General features: G+C 42.6%; 1 protein-coding gene across 1 annotated transcript in view; it reads right to left on the bottom strand.

Moving 5' to 3' along the window:
* LOC124288946 (ADAMTS-like protein 4) overlaps positions 1-25,047 on the bottom strand; it is a 272,217-nt gene extending 247,170 nt beyond the window's left edge. The window contains 1 exon segment of the mRNA XM_046725536.1: positions 23,729-25,047. Within this exon segment, the coding sequence (XP_046581492.1) occupies positions 23,729-23,745 (17 nt within the window). The 5' untranslated portion in view covers positions 23,746-25,047.
* Between the last annotated feature and the right edge of the window lie 682 nt (positions 25,048-25,729).

Here is a 25,729-nt window from a genome sequence, read left to right as displayed (position 1 = left end):
CAGACATTTACTTTAGTAATAAGTCATCATAAGCTTTAATCTTCCGAAAATGTATTCCGAAAAGTGGGATATAATTTCGTGTATCTGAATAACACCTTTCACCGGCAATAAATAATAATAATGCATTATGATTTCATCCTTTGATACCGATACTTTGCCTTAATGGAACCTTTCAAAGATGAAAGCGTTAAAATCTCGTAGCCTTCAATACACGTTACCTGCCCTGTCTTATCAATAGTTGAAGTCATATCGGATATATGACCAGTATTATGTCACGCTCGTCTTGTTCCATCGCCTTCCGGTTAAACTAACACAGCGTGGGTATAAATGGTTATGGGTCTATCCTCAAACATATATAACACAGCATGTGTTATTCTTTCGTATTGCCTCAGATCCAGTTTCAACCGTATATACCGCCATTACAATGCATCACTGTACAACATCAATAAAATATGTCAACAATGACCTTACACAATCTTGGCAAGAAGTGTAAGGTTTCTGGCTCTGAAAACATGATACCTATTTGCAGACTTATAAGTTTATCCGCTGTGATCGTGGAATGTCAGAAATGGCGATTATAAACACAAACTGCAATTTCTTTACACCACTATGAAGGTATATTATACCTGTCTGTCATATTTGTCCATCTTAGCGATCAAATATCACTAGAAGGGACATGAGAAGGTCGATAGGTTGGGATATTAAATTCCATACAATGCATGTATCACACGTGGCCCGGTGCAACGTGAATAGTAAGGTTTGTTATTACATTTCGACTTGACACGGTATCCCATCTATCTGTAATATCGCCGGAGCTTATTAACCGCCAAATACCCGCACACACATAGTATCACGTCCAAGGCCTGCACACTTCTAGCTGAACAAATAATGGAGGTATTGCCTGCAGATCCTCCAACTTCATGTCGCCAGTTTGTCGCAAGTACATGAGCATATTGTGTTGTCCATACCCTAACACATCATTATCTACCTGTGTTTTCCTGTGATGTGTAGAGGTCAGTCATTCAATAATTGGTTTCTTTGCGTCAAGAAGGATCGGACTCATTGCACTACATTTGTAACGGTGTATAGTGAGTAGGGTACTGCTCCGTATTGAGGTATCTACCGGTTATATCCGTGGCAGGAGGGTCTAGGATTCAAGTTCAACATTTATGAACACCGAAACACTTGGAAAACCCATATCGGATCTCTCTTATATCGGGCAAAATGGCCATAGAGATCACATTGAGTTGTTCTTGGTATCTGGGCCGAAGCTAGTCAAACACAATGTCTCGATTCGAATCTCATTCCATGTGTTTCAAGATGATCTGGAGCACAAAACACATTTTTCCAGATTTCGGGTTACGGTTGATTAAAAATTGGTATTTTTACACTATGGACCCGACAGATTTGTAATCAATGGTGTGGTTGACAATCTGCTCTCTGTTTGCAGAGAAAGTTGATTTTTTAACGCTAACGAATATTGGGTGTTTTCCTCAAGACGCTGCTGACGCCTTTAAAACCAAATACCCAGCAATCACACGAGAAACAGTTGAAACTAATGGCCCATGTATAGGAATCTAACGATAGATTTCATGTTCTACAGTTCCCGTTGTGTGTAACTTCAAGCCATAAGTAGTAGTGAACTGCCGGGTAGAAGGGTTATTGGGTGGGTGCTGTACAACGCCAAGGGTCGAGCTACAACAGGCACTACGACAAGAATGCAGGTTTAGGCGTCTAGTTGCAACAAACAACAACCCATTACAGCTGTAGACGTCAAGTTACAACAAATAACACTATCCGATTGCTGCTGTAGGCATCTAGTGACAACAAATACCACTACCCGATTGTTGCTGTAGGCATCTAGTTACAACAAATATGACTACCCGATTGCACCTGTAGGCATCTAGCTACAACAAATAACACTACCTGATTGCAGCTGTAGGCGTCTAGCTACAACAAATACTACTACCTGATTGCAGCTGTAGGCATCTAGCTACAACAGTGATGACATCGGGTGTTTTCGAAAGGAGCAAAGAGTAAAGGGTAAGCATGCGCTGCTGAAAACTGAGAGACCTTATTTGACAATGGGACAAGGCTTCTAGGTGAAGTGGCGAACCACTAAAATATCAGGCAAATAGCGTGTTCATATAGTCCCTCTGTATTTAAATCACGAATCCTCAACAAATAACGACAAACGCTTTCACTTCGATGTAACTCGTCACTAACCTCAGTTCACTCCCTTACAACCAGCAAGGCCTGTTAGGCGACCGAATTTTTACCTGTACAATTGTATTATGGGGCGGAAACCCTACGAGTGTGTCTCACTTAGGGCCACCTGCCCAACGTTGTCGCTCTACAGTACTCAGTATATCATCCGATAGAGCTCCATTATGACAAGGCCTCTTGACATGGGCCGCTCCGTGTCTCCATTGTCACTGTCTTAAATGCCGCTTCAAATGGTCAACAATTGCGAAAATGTGCGCCATGCTCCTATGTATGAACTGGTTTCCAAACTATTCACTTCCCCTATTGGACCAAATCGGTGTATTCAAAAGTAAGAATTTGAGAAGCTGCAGGGGTTAGGAGTAATAGAAAGCACAAAATATCTAAAACGAAATAAGGTATTAAGAGTTCTTAAGGAGTTCGCCAATGTTAACGTTTTCTCCGCGTTTGTTCTTGTAGTTTCGGCCCTGATTTGGTCGTGATAACACAGGGCAGCTGGATTTCATAGACGTGTTGTCCACAATATAGATTATAATTATCTTTACAATAACCAGAAAAATTATCTGCTTTATCTATCTAGGTCTGCTCTGTGAGTACCTTTGTATTGTTCACTATGTTTGAGCCCGTTTTATCCAATATCAGATACTAAAAACCTTCAATAATAATCAACAATTACAAAATATGTACTGAACATGTTAGATGTATTAAGGAAAAGGTGGCCAGTGATTTCCCATGTGTCTCGTCATAACAAACGGAGACGCACGTATGTCTGACTCACAGAAATACTTTACAAAGTATACATGAGACGCACGTATGCCTGACCCACAGAAATACTTTACAAATACAGGAGACGCACGTATGCCTGACCCACAGAAATACTTTACAAATACAGGAGGCACTCGTATGTCTGACCAACAGAAATACTTTACAAATATTGGAGACGCACGTATGCCTGACCCACAGAAATACTTTACAAATACAGGAGGCATTCGTATGTCTGACCCACAGAAATACTTTACAAATATTGGAGACGCACGTATGTCTGACCCAAAGAACTACTTTACAAATACAGGAGGCACTTGTATGTCTGACCCATAGAAATACTTCACAAATACAGGAGATGCACGTATGTCTGACCCACAGCAATACTTCACAAATACAGGAGACGCACGTATGCCTGACCCACAGCAATACTTCACAAATACAAGAGATGCACGTATGTCTGACCCACAGCAATACTTCAAATACAAGAGATGCACGTATACCTGACCCACAGCAATACTTCAAATACAAGAGATGCACGTATGCGTTAAAGCTTCATTTCTGTTTTGGAAGTATTTGAATGTTAATGTCGATAAACTCTTTGTTTTAGCTCTTGTTTGGTTACCCAGAATGGTATCTGTGACTCAAACCGAAACATTCCTGGCGCCGACCTGGGTTGAACGTAAACAATAGCAAAGGATAATATACGTCTTGGGCAATGAACGAAAGTTTACTGTTTAAGCACCTTGTACAGTCAATGGGTACTATCTGGTTAAACGGAATTTCTTATCCTGGTTTACAGCATTTCAATATAAGAATGTGCTCCATTGCTTCGCTACTTTGTCCAAGAGATTCTATCTCACACCAATACCCTCACACGCTCCTGACAGTTGCAACTTCTGAAAGCACTTAGTGAGAAAACATGCAAGCTTATCACGACATGTGTATTGCATTTAATTCATATTTGGAAGACAAAAACAAAGCGTTTCTCCATTTTCAACGCAAGAAACGTGTAATGGGTTATTTAGTTTGGAGTCGAATTTACGGTCATGTTATTTACACGCATTCACAACAAAAACTGGCGATATCAACCCAAACCATATGCGTTAAAACGATGGTAATATTCTCCAATAACCCGCGACCAAGCTATGAGGCAACAAGATATGGCCACAAGTGAATTCCTTGTTAACAAATACTCACTGGAGACACTTTGTGAGGATATTGGTGACAGATGTCGCCATCATACTTCATGACAAACATGACTGATTCTCAACTCCCACTTTTCTCACTTTCAAAATCTATGTTACTTCATGAACAAAAATGCCCCGAAGGCTTCTGGGATTGACTGTAGCTACGAGTGATAATTGTAATGTCCCTGTTGATATCACATTTTCTGAAATATAAGACCCAGATATGCACCCGAAAGATCATCGAGATCCGCTACCCTCATGTCCTGAGTACACCGAAATCTCACCTAAAATAATTAATCTGCCGTTCATTCAGTTACACTGCTCCAGTTCTGGGACCTGTTTGCAGCACGGTATTCGGCTCCTCCAACGCCTCATTCAAATCCCATGTATTTTGTTCCAAGCACTTCTTCTCAGGATGTGTGTATATAATGTATAGACCATCTTGTAACGATTTGAGGAGATACTGTCTGGAGTCTTCTCTCGCAACATAATAACACTTACTATCTATTTATTACTATTACACATAGTTTATTGACATTATGGATTATTCTTACACAAACGTCTTCTAAACGGTCTATCAAAGCAAATGGCATTTGCGTTTAAGGCAGAGTTCAAGGTAGCTTTAGTAGTAATTTTTAGAATGGGTTGTATCTACGGCGCAAAGATGTTAACATCAGAGAACATCATACGATGGACTTTGGAATCCCTTTGGCACTAGACATGTACAGGTCAAAGGTCAAGGTCAAGAGCAAAACACATGCGAAGTTGTTACACGTTTGCAAAAGTTATCAATACATTTCATCATTAAAGTTAGTACATGCTGTCAATACATTGATATCACGATATGTTGACTTACAGTTGGAGGAAAGCTGAAGTGATGCCGTTTCGAGATGTTCACTACTTTTGTGAAAATGATAATGATGACAAACCACTGAAACCAAGAGTCGTAATGAGTGTGAAGCTCGGAGTCGAACCTATTACCATCGCACAGGTGACACAGGCAACGCGTTTAATAGCATAATCCGCCATCAAGACTCAAATTTTGAAATCAGATTTACTGACGCCATCCTTTTGATATACTGACATTTCAACAATACAAACAATCTGTGATAAGAGCGGGTTTTATTTAACTTTCATAGACTGAGATACCCGTGAAGACCCGGGTTAGAATTGGTCTTCAGCAGCCTATGCCTGTCGTAAGAGACGACTAACGGGATCGGGTGGTCAGGCTTGTGACCTGGTTGACATATGACATCGTATCCCATTTGCGTAGATCGAAGCATTGGATTGTCTGGTGTCAGAGTCGCTCATTCACAGACCGCCGCCATGTAGCTGATATTTTGTTCAGTGCAGCGTTAAACAACAAACAAAGCAGTCTGTTTAACAACACTGGGCAATGAAGGATGGTCAGTAATTAGGAGAGGCCATCAGGGCATGGAATCAAGGTGAATCCCTTTGGTAGCTCGTGTACATAGGTGAGGAAAACTCCATGTCCGCTCTCAATAAGCTTTGGTACACACTACACTAGTTCGCTGTAAGCAGCACATGGTTTGTCTGGCTTTCACGAGTTGAAGATAAGAATAATGTGATTCACTAACCTAGATCACATGTTACATATCATAACCGAGATCCCGTGTTCCACATTTAGGATGAGACGAATGGTTGATGAAGATGTTATCATCTTGCTTTGCAAGTCATTTTGCTTCTGACTGTATTCGTATTGGAAACAAAAATGCAGACATTTGAACTGATATGCTGTGTTCACAAATCCACACTCACACACAAACAACATGTACATCTAGTCACCTGATTTTACAACCATTCTATCAAAGACATGAAAAATAATTACAGGTTTCTAATGTCTTGTCAGTTCTTCAGGGTCCATTGTGAGCAATCACAGTCGGTTCCAGTTCAGATCAGTGTATGTGTTGCGTACAGTCAGATTTGAAGGCAGTGTCCACAGAGGAGGTCGAGACGACTCGTTATCATACCTGCTCGACATTTGTAGGTGTGTTCAGGAGGGACTGATCTACCTGTTGTAAACTTCGATCTGGACACGGTTGCCATCAGTGCTACAGAGTAATTGCAGTATTCATATATTTCTGGATCTACAGCAGTTATAACAGATGAGCTTGATAGACAACAAACTCTTGAATTTGGTAGTTCAGTCATCACTCCATCAATACTACAGATGATCAGGTGTCGTCTTCAACATCAGCATCTATACCAGTGTATCTTCCGGGAAACTCCAGATGCCAATATGGTCTGACATGGCTGCATGTAATCGGTATCCTTGACATGACTTAACTTACCCAGCAGGCTTTCTTTGCTATCAAATAAACTGTATCCAACACCACAATCACAGCTTCATCGTGAAGATGTAGCCAAAATCAGACATGTAGGTCATCTTCATATAGAGCTAAAATCGAAAACGAAATTCCGTTTCTCACCACGTCTGTGTAAAATTTCCGAAATGGCTGATTACATATTGCCAAAACACAACACAGATCTCAAAGGGTACACACATGTCATCTACAATGAATGCTTTCTGAGCGAACGCCCTGACTCTGCACTCAAGTACATGCTCTGTTCCTGGCACTGAACATGCCGTGTTTCATCACCGTGTCTCAAGCTTCAAAGCCAGGACGCAAGAACCACAACAATTCCATTCGGCCGATCAGATATGGTGGACGTGTGTTGCATGGAATTACGATTAGAGCCGGAGAAGAAAGGCCCCGAAGGTGGCAAGAGTTGGTACGTTATCTGAACAAGGCCTTGTCGGTCGCGGCCCAGCTATTCCGTCCCTATTAACAACATAATTATTCCATTTCGTTTGTTCCACAGTGCGGGAAATAATGAGAGATGGCAGATTCCAGGGAAATTTATGAGATGTTTAATCCTTGCTTGTCTTTCTCCCCAAGTCAGCCTGTGTTGAAGCGAAGGATGTGAATACGAGAGTTAAAGAGGTGGAACGTTTGTTGGTATAAGATTTGAAAGGGAATTCAAAGGTTTCGACTGTGATCTATGTTCAAACGCACGTGTATGTTAATGAGTAGAACTTATAAACACGCGTGTATGTTCATTCATGAAAATATAACATTTCGCGTATATTTAGATTAATGTACACATATACTTAAAAATCTTCGACAGTACAGATAAATATTAGTTCTTTGCATCCGATAGTAATAGAATACAACAGTACGGCTTTCACAATAAAAATACATAAGATGAAAGAGACACAGCCCAATTCATCCACAGTTTCATAGCTGCCATAATGTCCCTAAACTTTCTCATCGAGAACGTTTCACGTGAACCATGACTAAAGTCACAAATCAAGCATTGTGATGTATTTTAATAAATACCATTATAACGAGATACTTAATGACGTTGATTCTTTATCACCACCAGTGACACGACATGATTTAAACAATGTGCATGGACCGAGATACACCTTAGCTCCTAGCCACAGAGGATCCATTCACAGATGTACGATGCCCAATCATTACCTGATAAAACAGAGGGCTGTGACAAAGAGTGCACTTTGATGATATCGGCCACTGAAAGCACATGCTGCAGGCTATCGGATGGGAAATGAAGGCATGTGGAGGAGGTATGCGCGGATGCACCATTCTGCGAATCTTATTTAATGACTGCTGATTTACTTGGGATAAAGATTATCTCGAGAAGAATAGACCCACAGGGAACCGGTGCTTCTTTGACATTCACCAATATCCTCACCATGTGTTTCTAAAGAAATGTTACCTGCAGGACAAACGCTAGTTTGACGGAAATCGTTGATAACTTTTACCTTGCCAACACGTGAAAGTGATTAGTTTCAAGCATGACTTTGTACAAGGAAGCTTTCTTCTCTTTATGTTTTCCTCAAAGTTCATTTTATACAAATGACTGTACTTTTTAAACCCTTATCAACAATATTTATGTTTGAACTTTTCGTTTTAGAGCGAAATGGCTTAAATGAGATAAACAGGAAGTGATCTGTATATACTTCTATTACCTACATCATATCTACATAATTACATGTGTACCATGAAATGATCAGTGAAATTGAATTTGAACGTCTTCGAGTTGAAGAAAGGAAACCTGTTATTATTGAACCTCTAAATGTTTCTGCGAACCACGCTAATTGCACACACGTTGGAAAGGTACTAAAACTATTTCCGTGGTTCCATATTCCAGCTGAGATCACCATAAATAACACGTGTCATGCAGTGCAAGTAAGGAAACCTACTAAAGAACTTTAATGAGCAAACAATTCTCGTCTCAACCGAACATCTTATCTTCAACACTGTTTCAGGTTCCAGGTGCATCGTAGTGGTATTACGTTTAAAACCGCGACCTCAACAGTAGTGTTTCTAATATATGTCAGATAACACGCACAGACGGTACGTTATATAATACGCCGTATTACACACGTAAAGGATAATGTCACACATATGATATTTCCTTTGATCGTTCGGGAAGTATCCAATTGTCTTACATGTCTCGTTCCCTCACCCTGGACCTCAGCAGAGAAGATTCTCTAGGCTATTAAACTACTGGTATATACAGGTAGAAGCAACGATATGGCAAACACACGCATCCTCTCCATGGCTGGCATTTAGCGTCATGCTCCCTCGCAGACACTTGCAACTGCACATGAAGTAAATGTCGACAATCCAGACACACTGACAAGAATGAATGGAGCTTCAGACCATAGATATTGGATCTGTTTTTATTTCTAAACAGAATGTGTTAGATGTGCCTGTGTGCTTAAGGGAACCATGCTGGCTAGTCCTGAAGGCTGAGACATGTGCACTGGTGTGATGGATATCGATGTCTGCATCCCAAATCACTGTGGTGGTAGTCAGTTGGAGGTGTGTGTGTGTGTGCGTGCGTGCGTGCGTGCGTGCGTGCGCGCGTCACAGTGTCGAATGAGAAGGGATACAATAGTAACTCTGTGATCAAAAGATCTAGACTATGTCTGACTTCCATGTTATTCTATGGCCGTGACGTTCTCGGAAGTGTTGTACATTTGTAACATATAAATTTCCATTTAGACACAAATAAGTTGCTATGTGAATAATGTATCGCAAACAGCAAACCCGTAACGCCAAGCGATCGGTTGTGCACGAATATTAGCAGTACAGCAGAGACCACCCATTATGTGATCATCCTCATTAACTCCACAATATGCAAAGTTCCGTAAATAACGAAGCATCAAAGTAACGACATACTTTTATTTTGTTGACTGCATCCTTTCCGGTTTTCAGTGGTTCCGCTTTCTTGAAGTCGGAAGCCGAAAAACGGGATACATACAATAAGTCAAAACATGCATGCACAAACTAGAGGCAGCTATAGAATACCCAATGTGACCACTTGTCGTGTGTGAGCACTTGACGTTATAGAGTAGCCACTGTGACCAACTGATGTTATAGAGTAGCCACTGTGAACACTTGACTTTATAAAATAGCCACTGTGCCACACTTGACGTTATAGAATAGCCACTGTGAACACTTGACGTCATAGAGAAGCCACTGTGAACACTTGACTTTGTAGAATAGCCACTGTGATCATTTGACGTTATAGAATAGCCACTGTGAACATTTGACGTTATAGAATAGCCACTGTGACCACTTGACGTTATAGAATAGCCACTGTGAACACTTGACGTTATAGAATAGCCACTATGACCACTTGACGTTATAGAATGGCCACTGTGAACATTTGACGTTATAGAATAGCCACTGTGACCAATTGACGTTATAGAATAGCCACTGTGACCACTTGACGTTATAGAATAGCCACTGTGAACATTTGACGTTATAGAATAGCCACTGTGAACATTTGACGTTATAGAATAGCCACTGTGACCAATTGACGTTATAGAATAGCCACTGTGAACACTTGACGTTATAGAATAGCCACTGTGAACACTTGACGTTATAGAATAGCCACTGTGACCACTTGACGTTATAGAATAGCCACTGTGAACACTTGACGTTATAGAATAGCCACTGTGACCACTTGACGTTATAGAATAGCCACTGTGAACACTTGACCCACTGTGACGACGTTATAGAATAGCCACTATGACCACTTGACGTTATAAAATAGCCACTGTGAACACTGGAGTAGCCACTGTGCACACTTGACGTTATACAGTAGCCACTGTGAACACTTGACGTTATAGAGTAGCCACTGTGAACACTTGACGTTATAGAGTAGCCACTGTGAACACTTGACGTTATAGAGTAGCCACTGTGAACACTTAACGTTATAGAATAGCCACTGTGACCAATTGACGTTATAGAATAGCCACTGTGAACACTTGAGAGTAGAGCCCACTGTGAACACTTGACGTTATACAGTAGCCACTGTGAACACTTAACGTTATAGAATAGCCACTGTGACCACTTGACGTTATAGAATAGCCACTGTGAACACTTGAGAGTAGCCACTTTGCACACTTGACGTTATAGAGTAGCCAGTGTGAACACTTGACGTTATAGAGTAGCCACTGTGAACACTTGACGTTATAGAATAGCCACTGTGAACACTTGACGTTATAGAGTAGCCACTGTGAACACTTGACGTTATAGAGTAGCCACTGTGAACACTTGACGTTATACAGTAGCCACTGTGAACACTTGACGTTATAGAGTAGCCACTGTGAACACTTGACGTTATAGAGTAGCCACTGTGAACACTTGACGTTATAGAGTAGCCACTGTGAACACTTGACGTTATAGAATAGTCAGTGTGAACACTTGACGTTATAGAGTAGTCAGCGTGAACACTTGACGTTATAGAGTAGCCACTGTGAACACTCGACGTTATAGACGTTTGTAACTTGTTTTTCGTACTCTTATACATTACATATTAATGTCGTGGCATTCACATAAAGAGCATTTCTCGCCGCGAAGTGTAAAGCAAAATAACTCACTTACATACAAAACTACTTACATTATTTCAAAGATTTACTTCACCGTACGCTTGCAAAAACTGTTAGCAAAGTGAATGCCGTGTGGCGCTAATTGCCCAACTTGCACGTTTCTACAATCCTTAGCATCCCACAGCAACACCTTCCGCTGGGTAATTAGTGGTCGGATGGTAATGAATGTCACAGCGTTGAGTGGGAGGTACATTAGCGGCGACTGGCGAGGAAAGTACGTGACTCCGTTAAATTCATGGCCTCAAATCGTTACTCCGTGCTATCATATCCGCCATCTTGGTTTTGATATAGGGTGTACAGAGGGACAATATACACAATTAAATAAGCCATTATCAACTGGCTGATAGGTGCGATATTCAACACTCAGATCAGAGTTAATGGTTGTTTGTACACTCTTCAAGCAAAAGAAACGCATAGGTGATTTTGAGAATATTGGACTCACGTAGCTGCGGCTAAAACAAATACAAACTATTTCTTTCCAAAACGTCATCTGTGTGTCAATGTAAACAGCTTCAGCAATTTTCACTTTTTCTCTTCTTTTAAAAGCATTTGAAGTTATATTCGCCAAAACGTCACCCAAAAAACATGCAAAGCAAAATGCACGTGAAAGTAAGCGGGAAAGCATGCGGTATCGATCACTATAAAACGTTGTGTTAATCTTGTCATTCGCCTTTGCCTGGTAAAGAGGAAATCATCATGCCACGACAGAGTGCCGCCAATCGAAACATCGCCATAGGCCGCCTTGAAGCTGGGGAGTCGCAGTCTGCAGTTGCCCGACATTTCAACGTTTATCAGAGCACCATATCTCGCCTTTTGGGATCGTTTCCTGCAGACCAATTCCGCCCAACATTGCCCAAAAAGCGGCCGTCCAAGAGTTACCACCCAAGTCCAGGACCGCTACATCTGGGTTGCTCTCTGGGTCATCGTCTTGCCACAGCCGTGGAGACTGCACAACGCATCCCTGGTTTCACAAGAATTACGAACCAAACTGCCAGGAATCGATTGCGTGAAGTGGGGATTCGAGAACGAAAACCAGATGTCGCCCCTGTTTTGAGAGACTTCCATCGGCTCAATCGCCTGGAACCTTAGGAAGCGAGTCTGGTTCAGTGACGAATCTCGATTTCTTCTTCATCGTCGAGATGGAAGACAGCATGTTTACCGTCGGAATGAACGTTTTGCTCCTAACTGCATTCGACATGTCGACAGATTCGGTTGAGGTAGTGTCATAACCTGAGGTGAGATATCAAGCACACAAAGATCCGATTTAGTGGTGGGAATTTGACAGCAAATCGGTCCGTCAACGAAGTCCTTGCACGACAGAGGGAGTTGTTCCAGCATGACAACGCTACTTCCGCTAACCTGCCAATTCTGCCAGACAGTGCCGAGCAGTAATTGTTGCCAATGGTGGTCATACTTTGACGCCATCTTGTGGAAACACAACAGTAAAGGCTGCTGCTGTGTTGGTGGACTCTTTGTGTATAGACGTGTGAAGTTTCACCTCATTACCATTGAAATTACATGAAATAACTAACGCAATAAATCTGACAAATCTGACAATTATCAAAGTAGCTTTTCCTTGCTAAAGATACTGAAGTTTGACTAAATGAATAGCTTTAAATACATCGCATAAGAAAATAGAAAAATCATGTTGAAAGGAAATATATATCAGATATCATGGTTATTTGCAATATTTGGTTGATACAAGATATGCGTCGTCAATATTATAATCTATATATGTTTGCGAGTATCTGTCCAATATGAGATTTGCGGTCAGTGTTGTTTAAAACCAGTGAAGCAAACTAGTTTAGCATGAATTATCATTGTTTGGCTGCCTATTAGTGCCTGACATTACTTTATCATTCTCAGCCATGTTTCCCATAGTTAAACATGAATCAATCACTTCACCGTTTTTGTTCATCATATGCTAGTCTTGTCGCCTTCCTTGGTCTGGAACATGCAACTGTTGTCAGTGACTGACGTTTTGTTTGACGAGTTCATCTGTTCCCATTACCCAACCGGGCATCATACTGAGGGTAACAGCGAGCGTCAGCACGCTCACACCTACAACCCATATGCTTGGTGTCACACTGCTGTAGACGCACGCTTCTAGCATTAATCAAATTAAGCCGCTTAAGTGATCGCAATGCATTGGAAAGACGGGATCTCTCACAATGAAGGGAATAATCCCCATGTCTCTGGTTGATAGCCCTCTTAGTTTATTTATAGATTACAGGTTTAAGTATGACCTGATCAGCCATGTAACGGCCACACACCTTGGGACATGTACAGTGGCATATCGGTCATTGGAGCGGTTACCAGCTGGGAGGTGTCGGCAGATGATTAGCCACACTGATTGATAGGAAACACTGGATTTGTTGATAAGGGAGCGTTATGGTGACAACCACGGTCTGACATGTGTATATTTTATATTAATAATATCTGTTAAAAACATGTTGAGATAAGACTGAAACACCTGAGTGTCACATGGATTAATTCGAGCCATGTTACCAGTCTCATAACGCACGGCTAGATTCTGAAAAATATTTATTTGAATATGCTCCAAACGCAACATTTACAGGGGCAGAACTTTCTTAGTGCAATTGCACTCCGTTGTATTCGACTACAACCATGGTTTGATTACCCGCAAAGTACCATATTTGAAGCCCAGTTCCGGTGTCCCTTCCCGTGATACTGCTGGAATAAGCGGCGTAAAACCATATTCACTCACTAACTTCTAATCCATCATATGCATACAATCATCGTGAGGACCTAATTCTGTAATATTCCACTGTGGAACATGCTGTGTGTTCAGGAGTCACACTAACCATCGGGTGAGGGAGGAGTCACACTAACCATCGGGTGAGGGAGGAGTCACACTAACCATCGGGTGAGGGAGGAGTCACACTAACCATCGGGTGAGGGGGGAGTCACACTAACCATCGGGTGAGGGAGGAGTCACACTAACCATCGGGTGAGGGAGGAGTCACACTAACCATCGGGTGAGGGGAGTCACACTAACCATCGGGTGAGGGGAGTCACACTAACCATCGGGTGAGGGGGAGTCACACTAACCATCGGGTGAGGGAGGAGTCACACTAACCATCGGGTGAGGGAGGAGTCACACTAACCATCGGGTGAGGGAGGAGTCACACTAACCATCGGGTGGGTGAGGGAGGAGTCACACTAACCATCGGGTGAGGGGAGTCACACTAACCATCGGGTGAGGGAGGAGTCACACTAACCATCGGGTGAGGGATGAGTCACACTAACCATCGGGTGAGGGAGGAGTCACACTAACCATCGGGTGAGGGAGGAGTCACACTAACCATCGGGTGAGGGAGGAGTCACACTAACCATCGGGTGAGGGAGGAGTCACACTAACCATCGGGTGAGGGAGGAGTCACACTAACCATCGGGTGAGGGAGGAGTCACACTAACCATCGGGTGAGAGAGGAGGCATGGGCACGTTTTCAGGATGGTCGTTTGGGACTCGTGAAGAGGTTACGCGGACGAGTTGTTGTACACAGCGCAGTTAGGAGCTTTGAGGTCACTGGGGTAACAGTGACACGGTCAAGGCCGAAGAGGTCATAAATACCTAACTCACCTACTGATTAGTGAATGACAGTGGGCACAAGTTGTAGCTGACAGTCTGCTCAATGGACGTTTTATGAGTATCACACTCCAGCGCTGAGATCAACACGTCTTCACTGACATAAAATATGTCAACATTATCATGTGACAAGTCGAAAGCCCCTCGTAAGACTAATTTATCACAGACTGTTGTTGAATGGCAATAACAATGATAATAATATACCTTGATAACCCATAATTTGATTACTATTTTATGTAAGCAAAAGTGATAAAACCGATTTCCGCCATTAAAGAAAATCTTTAAATGCTGTGTGTCTTGGATTATATCGTGTGTTTATGAATCACTATCAAAAAGTGATGATAGCCTGTGTTCTGGAAAAGGTGAGCGCATCCTGCCTCACCGGGGGCACATGTCACAAACACATACAAAGACATGTTAACTTTACCAGGCGTGATGATGTGGCAATAATCGAAGTAGGTAATTGCATCGGACGTAAGTTTTGTCCCGTGCTTCAAATATGGAAGTCTGGAACTTTAGATCAAGCTGGCTCTGACTGGATATGAGTATATGTGTGTGAGGTAATATATAAGATAAGTTGAACTCATATTGATAGTTGTATGTCGTAGTAGCCGTTGTGTCATTGAAAGGTCCCGATGGAATCCGTATAGACACTATGATGTAATTCAAGCAATCTGCTGGTCTCGAACTACGGATAAGTCGACACACTTGATGGTCTCTGTGACCAAGGGGCGACGTTTCGCAGAGAAATGCCGATCTCTCTAGTGGACACTACATGTAAAAACCCCGAAAATGTGTTTGTTTGGCACTCTTATATCCGCTATAAACTCCACCCAGGTCCTCGTTAACCCATCCAAAACCTTAAACATGTCACTCCAGTCCATGGCCCTCGGTCGACACCGCAGCAAGAGGTGAGCTGAGGTGATCCAGGGTTCCAGCTCCGTAATGAGCCGGCTACCTGAGTCGGTGTCTGGGACTTGTCGTCGGGAGGACCGCCCGTCCTGGTCGTGTGCTTCAAGTGCTTCAGCAAAGAACGTCTCCACTGTGTCAGCCTACACAGCTACTTCCAGACTCACAGATAACTCGCCGTAGAAAAAGTCCTGTCTGTAGTAGCTGACAACATTGTGCTGACGTGGGTGTGAAGATACGTGGAACTCTTTCTCTTCAAACCACTTCTTGGTATTGTTCGTTGTATGTTGAAAAAGGACTTCACGGTCAGGTACAAAGTCTCAGTCAATTGCAAAACTGTAATTAGTGACTATTTCTTAAAATAAGACAGTGTTTGAGGGTAAGTAATACTTTCGAAAGGATATATATATATATATATATATATATATATATATATATATATATATATATATATATACATTATATGCTTTTAATTTAATAGGCTAACATGTAGTCTCGGAAATGCACATACTTTAGAGAAACGGTTCCAAAATGATATTCAGAAAGTAAAATACAAAGGAACCCCGACATGAAACGGTGGTGTCCTAGACTTGCTGCATACCATAGACTTGCATGGGTTCAGTATTGGGGTATTTGTTTCGCGGTCTGTTTGACAGACTATGACTTGCAGAAATAGTGGATTGTCAATTACTTGAAATCAAAATTGGAGGATTCCAGTGAGTGAGTTTAATAATACTTTGAACGGTATTGTAGTTTTGTAATGGAGTATCTGCCCGAAGGTCCCATCACACTTGTGAAACCCACGAGGTTGGGTGTGACAAACCTGGTCACATCATCAGGATCCTTGACACGAGAACGTCTTCCTAACTGACTTAAACACTATTGTGATCAACTGTGGATTCTAGCCTTTCTGTCGAGTTACTAGAGATACATGAAGTTAACATTAGATCACCATCATCACGTCAGACTCAGACTTCCGTTGAAACTCCAATACACCATACAGGACAACGGAACAATCTTCTTGGCATGACCGCCGTTAATATAACGTTGTGGACAGGGTGTCGGGTATGGCCATATCTCCAGGATAAGGAGGAAAGGGTCAGGCCACAGTAACGGTAGATCTCCAACAGAGGAGAGACAGAGGTCACATATATACAAGGATATGGTAACAACCTATAGTAGATCTCCGAGATAGGGAGACAGAGGTCACTTATACAAGGTTATGGTAACAACCTATAGTAGATCTCCGAGATAGGGAGTCAGGGGTCACTTATACAAGGATATGGTAACAACCTATAGTAGATCTCCGAGATAGGGAGTCAGATAGGTCACTTATACAAGGATATGGTAACAACCTATAGGTAGATCTCCGAGATAGGGAGACAGGGGTCACTTATACAAGGATATGGTAACAACCTATAGTAGATCTCCGAGATAGGGAGTCAGGGGTCACTTATACAAGGATATGGTAACAACCTATAGTAGATCTCCGAGATAGGGAGTCAGGGTCACTTATACAAGGATCAACCTTAGTACAATAGGAGTCAGGGGTCATTATACAAGGATATGGTAACAACCTATAGTAGATCTCCGAGATAGGGAGTCAGGGGTCACTTATACAAGGATATGGTAACAACCTATAGTAGATCTCCGAGATAGGGAGTCAGGGGTCACTTATACAAGGATATGGTAACAACCTATAGTAGATCTCCGAGATAGGGAGACAGGGGTCACTTACACAAGGATATGGTAACAACCTATAGTAGATCTCCGAGATAGGGAGACAGGGGTCACTTATACAAGGTTACTTATACAAGGTGGTAACAACCTATAGTAGATCTCCGAGATAGGAGTCAGAGGTCACTTATACAAGGATATGGTAACAACCTATAGTAGATCTCCGAGATAGGAGTCAGAGGTCACTTATACAAGGATATGGTAACAACCTTAGTAGATCTCCGAGATAGGGGAGTCAGGAGGTCACATGGTAGGATATGGTAACAACTATAGTAGATCTCCGAGATAGGGAGACAGAGGTCACTTACACAAGGATATGGTAACAACCAACCTATAGTAGATCTCCGAGATAGGGGAGTCAGGGTCACTTATACAAGGATTATGGTAACAACCTATAGTAGATCTCCGAGATAGGGAGACAGGGTCACTTATACAAGGATATGGTAACAACCTATAGTAGATCTCCGAGATAGGGAGACAGAGGTCACTTACACAAGGATATGGTAACAACCTATAGTAGATCTCGAGATAGGGGAGTCAGGGGTCACTTATACAAGGATATTGTAACAACCTATAGTAGATCTCCGAGATAGGGAGTCAGGGGTCACTTATACAAGGTTATGGTAACAACCTATAGTAGATCTCCGAGATAGGGAGACAGAGGTCACTTATACAAGGATATGGTAACAACCTATAGTAGATCTCCGAGATAGGGAGACAGGGGTCACTTATACAAGGATATGGTAACAACCTATAGTAGATCTCCGAGATAGGGAGTCAGAGGTCACTTATACAAGGATATGGTAACAACCTATAGTAGATCTCCGAGATAGGGAGACAGAGGTCACTTATACAAGGATATGGTAACAACCTATAGTAGATCTCCGAGATAGGGAGTCAGGGGTCACTTATACAAGGATATGGTAACAACCTATAGTAGATCTCCGAGATAGGGAGACAGAGGTCACTTATACAAGGATATGGTAACAACCTATAGTAGATCTCCGAGATAGGGAGTCAGGGGTCACTTATACAAGGATATGGTAACAACCTATAGTAGATCTCCGAGATAGGGAGACAGAGGTCACTTATACAAGGATATGGTAACAACCTATAGTAGATCTCCGAGATAGGGAGACAGGGGTCACTTATACAAGGATATGGTAACAACCTATAGTAGATCTCGAGATAGGGAGACAGGGTCACTTATACAAGGATATGGTAACAACCTATAGTAGATCTCCGAGATAGGGAGTCAGGGGTCACTTATACAAGGATATGGTAACAACCTATAGTAGATCTCCGAGATAGGGAGACAGGGGTCACTTATACAAGGTTATTGTAACAACTTACAGTAGATCTCCGAGATAGGGAGTCAGAGGTCACTTACACAAGGATATGGTAACAACTTATAGTAGATCTCCGAGATAGGGAGACAGAGGTCACTTATACAAGGTTATTGTAACAACTTACAGTAGATCTCCGAGATAGGGAGTCAGAGGTCACTTATACAAGGATATGGTAACAACCTATAGTAGATCTCCGAGATAGGGAGACAGAGGTCACTTATACAAGGTTATTGTAACAACTTACAGTAGATCTCCGAGATAGGGAGACAGAGGTCACTTATACAAGGTTATGGTAACAACTTAAAGTAGATCTCCGAGATATGGAGACAGAGGTCACTTATACAAGGTTAGTGTAACAACCTATAGTAGATCTCCGAGATAGGGAGTCAGGGGTCACTTATACAAGGTTATGGTAACAACTTACAGTAGATCTCCAAGACAGAGAGACAGAGGTCATTCAAAATAACGTTATGGCAACAACGTATAGCTGATCTCCAATTATAGTGTCTGTTTAGATAGGCCTAGGGTGCAACACTTTTCAAAAACAAACCACTCTCCAACCCACTCGTATGTGCCTATTGGGTGTATACAGGGTATATGTGAACTGCTTCAGTAGTTTGGGTGGATGTGGTTAGTGTCGTCTGCTGACATCCACCGGCACACACAGCTTAGTTGTTTTGGATTGCACTAGCTTATTTAAGGAAACTGGATTGTTTTCAGCAAACTGTCATTGCCATGGAAAGCAGGTCACTGACTTAATAGTTTGTTTAGCATGGCACCTTGATACATAAGTAATCGTTTACATTGTCGCGTTGCTGCAATGACGACCTTTCGAAAGCGTGTAACCCCAAACGGAGGACAACGTACGGCAGGTTATACAAAGAGGGGTCGCTGAACGCACAGAACAAGTTCGGCAGCAGCTATGCAAAAAATGACCCAAAACAAACAACATACGAGGGGTGTATGAAATGTTCTGAGCCTAACTACGAACGGTTTTGTAGTACATCCTTAACATTCTGCATTATTCATAATTGCTTCGCGTACATTCTCCACTTGAACTAAAATCACAGCCAGCCAGCATATTCATACAGGTTAAAAAGTAATCTCATATGTTAACAAAAATGGACCAAATCGGACCAAGTCATGAAATATCTGGATATATAACACGAGCGGCCATCTTGACGGACAGCGTGTAGACTGCAGGGGTGATGCTGCCTCCTTTGCCATTGTGATGGGGTTCCGCACCGGAGTCCAGGAAGGAAAAAGAGGTAATCTCGAAGATGGTCCAGGAAAAGCGCCCACTGACACCAGTAAGGAAAAAATAGAAAATCATGATTTGACGAAAACACACTAAACGTGTGGTGATCCATCGGGACTATATATCTGTAAACAAGCCTGCGATGCTTGGTGATCCACCGGGACTATATATCTGTAAACAAGCCTGCGATGCTTGGTGATCCACCGAGACTATATATCTGTAAACAAGCCTGCGATGCTTGGGGATCCACCGGGACTATATATCTGTAAACAAGCCTGCGATTCTTGGTGATCCACCGGGACTATATATCTGTAAACAAGCCTGCGATGCTTGATAGCGGCGACAGAAGAGTGTGGACGTCAGGGGACAGTAAGGCTCAGAACTGCTCAGCTTGTCGCTGCACTTACAGTAGCACCATGTTTGTGGTAGCATACAGATACAGGTGTAGTAGTAAATTACGTTGAGTGTATAACAGAGAATGTTTGTACACCTGAGGCTCTCGTAGCTTGTAGACTGACATGTATTTCTGTGTGATGTAACGGAGGCATGCAGTTTGCCTTGCGTTCCTTTGTGATGAAAGGGTGGCATGCCGCCTGCCTTGTGTTTCTGTGTGATGAAACGGTGGCATGCCGCCTGCCTTGTGTTTCTATGTGATGAAAGGGTGGCGTGCAGACTGACCTGTGTTTCTATGTGATGAAAGGGTGGCGTGCAGACTGACCTGTGTTTCTGTGTGATGAAACGGTGGCATGCAGACTGCCTTGTGTTTCTTTGTGATGAAACGGTGGCATGCCGCCTGCCTTGTGTTTCTGTGTGATGAAACGGTGGCATGCCGCCTGCCTTGTGTTTTTCTGTGACGTAACGATGTCATGCAGACTGTCTTGTGTTTCTATGTGATGAAAGGGTGGCGTGCAGACTGACCTGTGTTTCTGTGTGATGAAACGGTGGCGTGTAGACTGACTTGTGTTTCTAAGTGACGTAATGACAACTGAATTGTATGAGTAAATATCATGAACCCACTTCTTTCTGAAGAATTAATGTATCAACGTTGCACAATTCAAAAGTAACATTTATGTTTTGGGAAAAGAGTGCTGTATCCTTTTCATATTACATGATAGAGAAAATTGCTGCCGCGTATGGGATGTAGGAATATTACGGGGGAAGGTTGACAGGTGTCACATTCGACAAAATAATTTTCGCGGCGGAAGGGTAAATATGTGCTTCTACACATATTTCTCAACATTGCTGTGTCTGGGAGAGCTTCAGATTACGTCCGGGGCAGAGTGCATCATGTGCATTTGAAAAACGGGACAGGAAATAGGCCATAGACTGTTCGTCAACGAGATGTGACGTATACTGGGCAGGACGCAAAAGATCAGTACACACTGGACGCCACACATCAGTACACAGATGACTCGACACATCCGTACACAGATAAATTGACACATCAGTAAACACAGGACTCGACACATCAGTACACAGATGACTCGACACATCAGTACACAGGACTCGACACATCAGTACACAGATGACTCGACACATCAGTACACAGATGGCTCGACACATCAGTACACACATTACTTGATACATCGCAGTACACAGGACTCGACACACAGATGACTCGACACATCAGTACACACATTACTTGATACATCAGTACACAGGACTCGACACATCAGTACACTAAGTACTCGACACATAAGCATGCTTCAGTACGTCTATATACATAACCAATAGCTTCCTGCTTCTGTCCATCCTGAGGAAAGTAACTGATCTCTTGCACCCTCTCCACGTCTGGTTCCCGTACACTATGGTGTGGGCTGCGTGGGGAACAACGCGACTAACTCAGTGCCTTTCATCAGAGACGGTGTCTGGGGTTGAATAACACGTAGGGATATATACTTCCCCAGAGACTAGTTTTGAGCAGTACATATTCTGCAGGGCCATCGTATCCAGTGCTATACACCAATAGGTGTAAGTGACACCACAGTCCAGCCGAAGGTATCGGAACCAACCCCAGGCCTTCAGACTCAAAACGGATCGCTGTTATACATATAGCATTAGAGTTTGTGCTTGTCATCTATACATGTCTATTTTGGAATTCCTATTCAAGCGGAACACGGATAGACGCTATATGACCACATATGTAAGGGAACACAACCCATCTATGTAATAACTTCAACACGTCGTAGACAGGGATGACGATCCTTTGAAACGAATTCTTTACATCATATATAATCCCAGTAAGACATAACTTATTAAACTCTTAAGGCCAGGTAAGTTGTGGGAATACAATTCTGGACGCGGGTATGGAAGATGCCCCTGCGATCGCTATATGTGATCTGAGACTATTTTAGTACATTGTGTTTTGTCCAACGATTAACTGAACAGGGCTCGTGGTTTAAACACTCACTGCAGCCTGTTCGGCTGTGGAACATGTTACGATCTAATAGAGCGGCTCTCTGTCCCTGCGCCGTAAGTCGTCTTCATGGTATGTTGGTATGTGACACGTCCCATTTCAAGGGTGTACCGTGAATTATTATTCAAATTGCGTGACAAATTGATCTAAGAGTGGATAAATTGATAATCACCTGGTCCCAACAGAGGTATCGGGACACACATCTGATATATGTGTAAGTGCTAGCTAGGTACGTGTAAGGTAATTGATTTTTAAAGTGTCATAATTTGATTTGAGTATTAAAATGTTTAAAAGATAGTAAGTTAGCTTTTCTGGTTGGTGACATATCCCAAACTGATAGAGAGAGATATGACTGTGGTATCTGATGAAACTCTCCACCGCGTCAGGTGGATATATTCAGAGTCACAAGTCATGCATGACGCGTTGGAAATAAGCTCTATGTAACTGTTATTAACTCGCCTTTAAAAACAGTTTAGAATATAATATATCACTTGTTACTTATATGCAAGAGGAAATTTCAGAATTATTTAGAGATAAGTAAATACAGAACTCCAAATGGAAGACTGATCTACGGAGAGGCTAACAGTTGTCATCTCGTTGCTTATTTACAAGTACTATTACAGAACAGCCAAGTAGTAGAAGGACGATCCTGTCAGCAATACGTAATACTAAAATACGTATTGTCATATTGTTAACTAACACATAAAGAACGCGAGTGAGAGAGAGAGTGTGTGTGTGTGTGAGAGAGAGAGAGAGTGTGTGTGTGAGGGAGAGAGAGAGAGTGTGTGTGTGTGTGTGTGTGTGTGTGAGTGTGTGAGAGTATAAGCATCAGAATTCTCGACAAGGAACAATACGCTGCAGTAGCTAAGGGTTGCTGAACTCGTCCCTGCTACCCGTGGTGGAATGCAATGTCGGTATTTAGGTTGTTGTACGTGGAACTGCGACACGGAGTCAGCTAGTAGCCTTGCCGCCCTTTTAAGAACTGCACTTCATTGAGTAGCAGACGACAGGGGGGTATATTCCCGCCACCACGGAACAATACACAGAACACCACAAACAGGCTTAGCTATGTAGCAGAAAAAACGTTCCTTCCTCGCTCGCTCGTGCTAGCGCATCATATTCTCTTTACTGCTTCGTAGAGTATTCCCAGGATTGATGAATGTGAGCTGGTTTTATTACGCAACAAAGACCCTTTTGATCTTGTTTGGGATGTTCAAACAAATTGAAAAAAAGAACGACTCTCCACGGGATTAACATATAACGGTTCATTATTGCGGATTTAATTCCCTGGCGATGAAATGTAGGAAGGAAACAGAGCTTACCTGTACTTGGCTGTCATGGTGTCCGCGATACTGTGGAATGATGTTGACAAGTTTTTTCCGCTATGACATTTATATCAATGTATCCGGGCGCCGAATTATGCCGTCGTCAGCTCGTGTCAGACTTAAATTGAAATGCATCAAACAAATCCAGCACGGAAAACCCACGCCGAGTCACCTCGGGTGTCCCCTCACAATTTCAAGTTCCTCTCTTCCAGTAAAAAAGGTTGTCGTCTGCTCGCTCAGACAATTCACAGACGACTGGTGAGGCCTCCCAGATCACTGCTGCAGAAAAGGTATTCCAGGTGAGGTTGCGAAGAACAGCTGAGGCAGTAAATGAATGATGGAAATTACAGAACAATTACGGAAGTATTCCGACTCCAACCTCCAAGGCCGCGAGATTAGAAGTGCGACAGCTCAGACTGAGTTAGTTGTCCTACACACTCTGTTGTCAACAGGACACGTGGGTAGGAGCGGCGAGTTCTCGGTCCGCCCCGGGTCTACCCCGTCAGCCAGTCACGATAATTCAGTACTGGAGATCAATAATATCGATTCGTGGCTTAATCAATCACTGGCTGACCTCCCTTGACCCAGAGAGACTCCTGCGTCTGGACATAGGGTGGCTTATGGACCAATGAAACTTACACGGCTCCCGCCCTCCACTAATGCAATACACGAACGGCCGGCCAAGGCTGTACAACAATCCCTTTCAATTTCTCTATTAACAGTCGGCCAGAACACTCGCTGTTGTTTTTACACCATATAGGTAACGGCCACTTGAACCTTGTTCTGTCCCTTGTGCTGTGGTGTTTCCAACTTGTGATGGACTTGATATTATAGCTGTACACACATTCCACTGACCTGGTAATCCAATTAGGCTATTTGTCCTCCGCTGCTTGGACTGAAAGAGGGAAATCATTGATGCATAGGTGATTAACAGGGTACCCCTAGATTATAGGGGAAGGTGTCTGCCAGTATCAACACCACTGCAACTATCGACAGCTACAGCTGGCTTGTATGTATTTGTATCGTAGCTCTATCCAGCATAATAATAACACAACGCATCCCCAAAAAACGTTGGTGTAATCATATTCCAAAACTCAGACTGACTATCCGTTCGAGGTCTGCGCTGGCAGGCATCTCACATTGGACTTAGTTTTTTCTCTCCCCGAACGACACTGCGAACCAATGAGATCCGAGACCCTCGTGAAATGTGATGACTTCAGCAGGGTTGGTTTAGATAAAGAATCCTTTATGTTTTAATTGTCGATATTTTTACATTACGAATCATATATACCAAGCCGTATAACCTGTGTCAGCTTCACAGCGCGATTTACACAGCCGTTGGCTTTTGGCTTTACTTATATGATACGCCTGAGGTTTCCCTACTTTTCTCTCACGCTCGGTTTTATAGCATAATTGTATATTCATTCACAATCGCCTGACCTCTCAAATAGCTTCTCTGACGTAGGGGGAAGATAATCTAAGCGGAAACAAGGCAAATACAGTTGTTAAACACTACAAAACTCTATATGAATGTTCCTCACATCTGCACCAACACTTGTCTCGCATAACTGCGAAAGTTTCTATGCAACCCTTTGTATCAATTTCACTCTTTTTGCGAGAATGAATCTACTGAGCGGCACATAAAGGACGGCCACATGTAGGGGTTGGGTGCATCGTCTTGTGAGAATCCTTTACCCTGAGTCCCAGTTCTCCACGTGTATTATCTATGTGGTTGTCAGTGGTGTGTTTGCCGTGTCGCCTATTGTGTGTACATGTATATGCATAGCTACATCAGTCATGCACTGCTACTGTTACTCCCCTCTGCGGTGGAGTACATAGTGGGTGAAGCGTTCGCCCGTTACGCCCAAGGCCCGGGTTCGAGTCCCTACATAGACTGAGTCTGAGTTTTGACTTAAGTTAGACTTTTTACTCAAATTTGAGAAAACACAGGAAAATGCATTTCCCAGAATGGACTGAAATCGATATGAAACTCCAACA

The sequence above is a fragment of the Haliotis rubra genome, unplaced genomic scaffold, assembly GCF_003918875.1.
Source record: "Haliotis rubra isolate DU_JTF1 unplaced genomic scaffold, ASM391887v1 Scf43, whole genome shotgun sequence".
Classification (NCBI taxonomy): domain Eukaryota; kingdom Metazoa; phylum Mollusca; class Gastropoda; order Lepetellida; family Haliotidae; genus Haliotis; species Haliotis rubra.
Note: the sequence above shows the minus strand (reverse complement) of the source record. Positions and strands in the feature narration are given on the sequence as shown.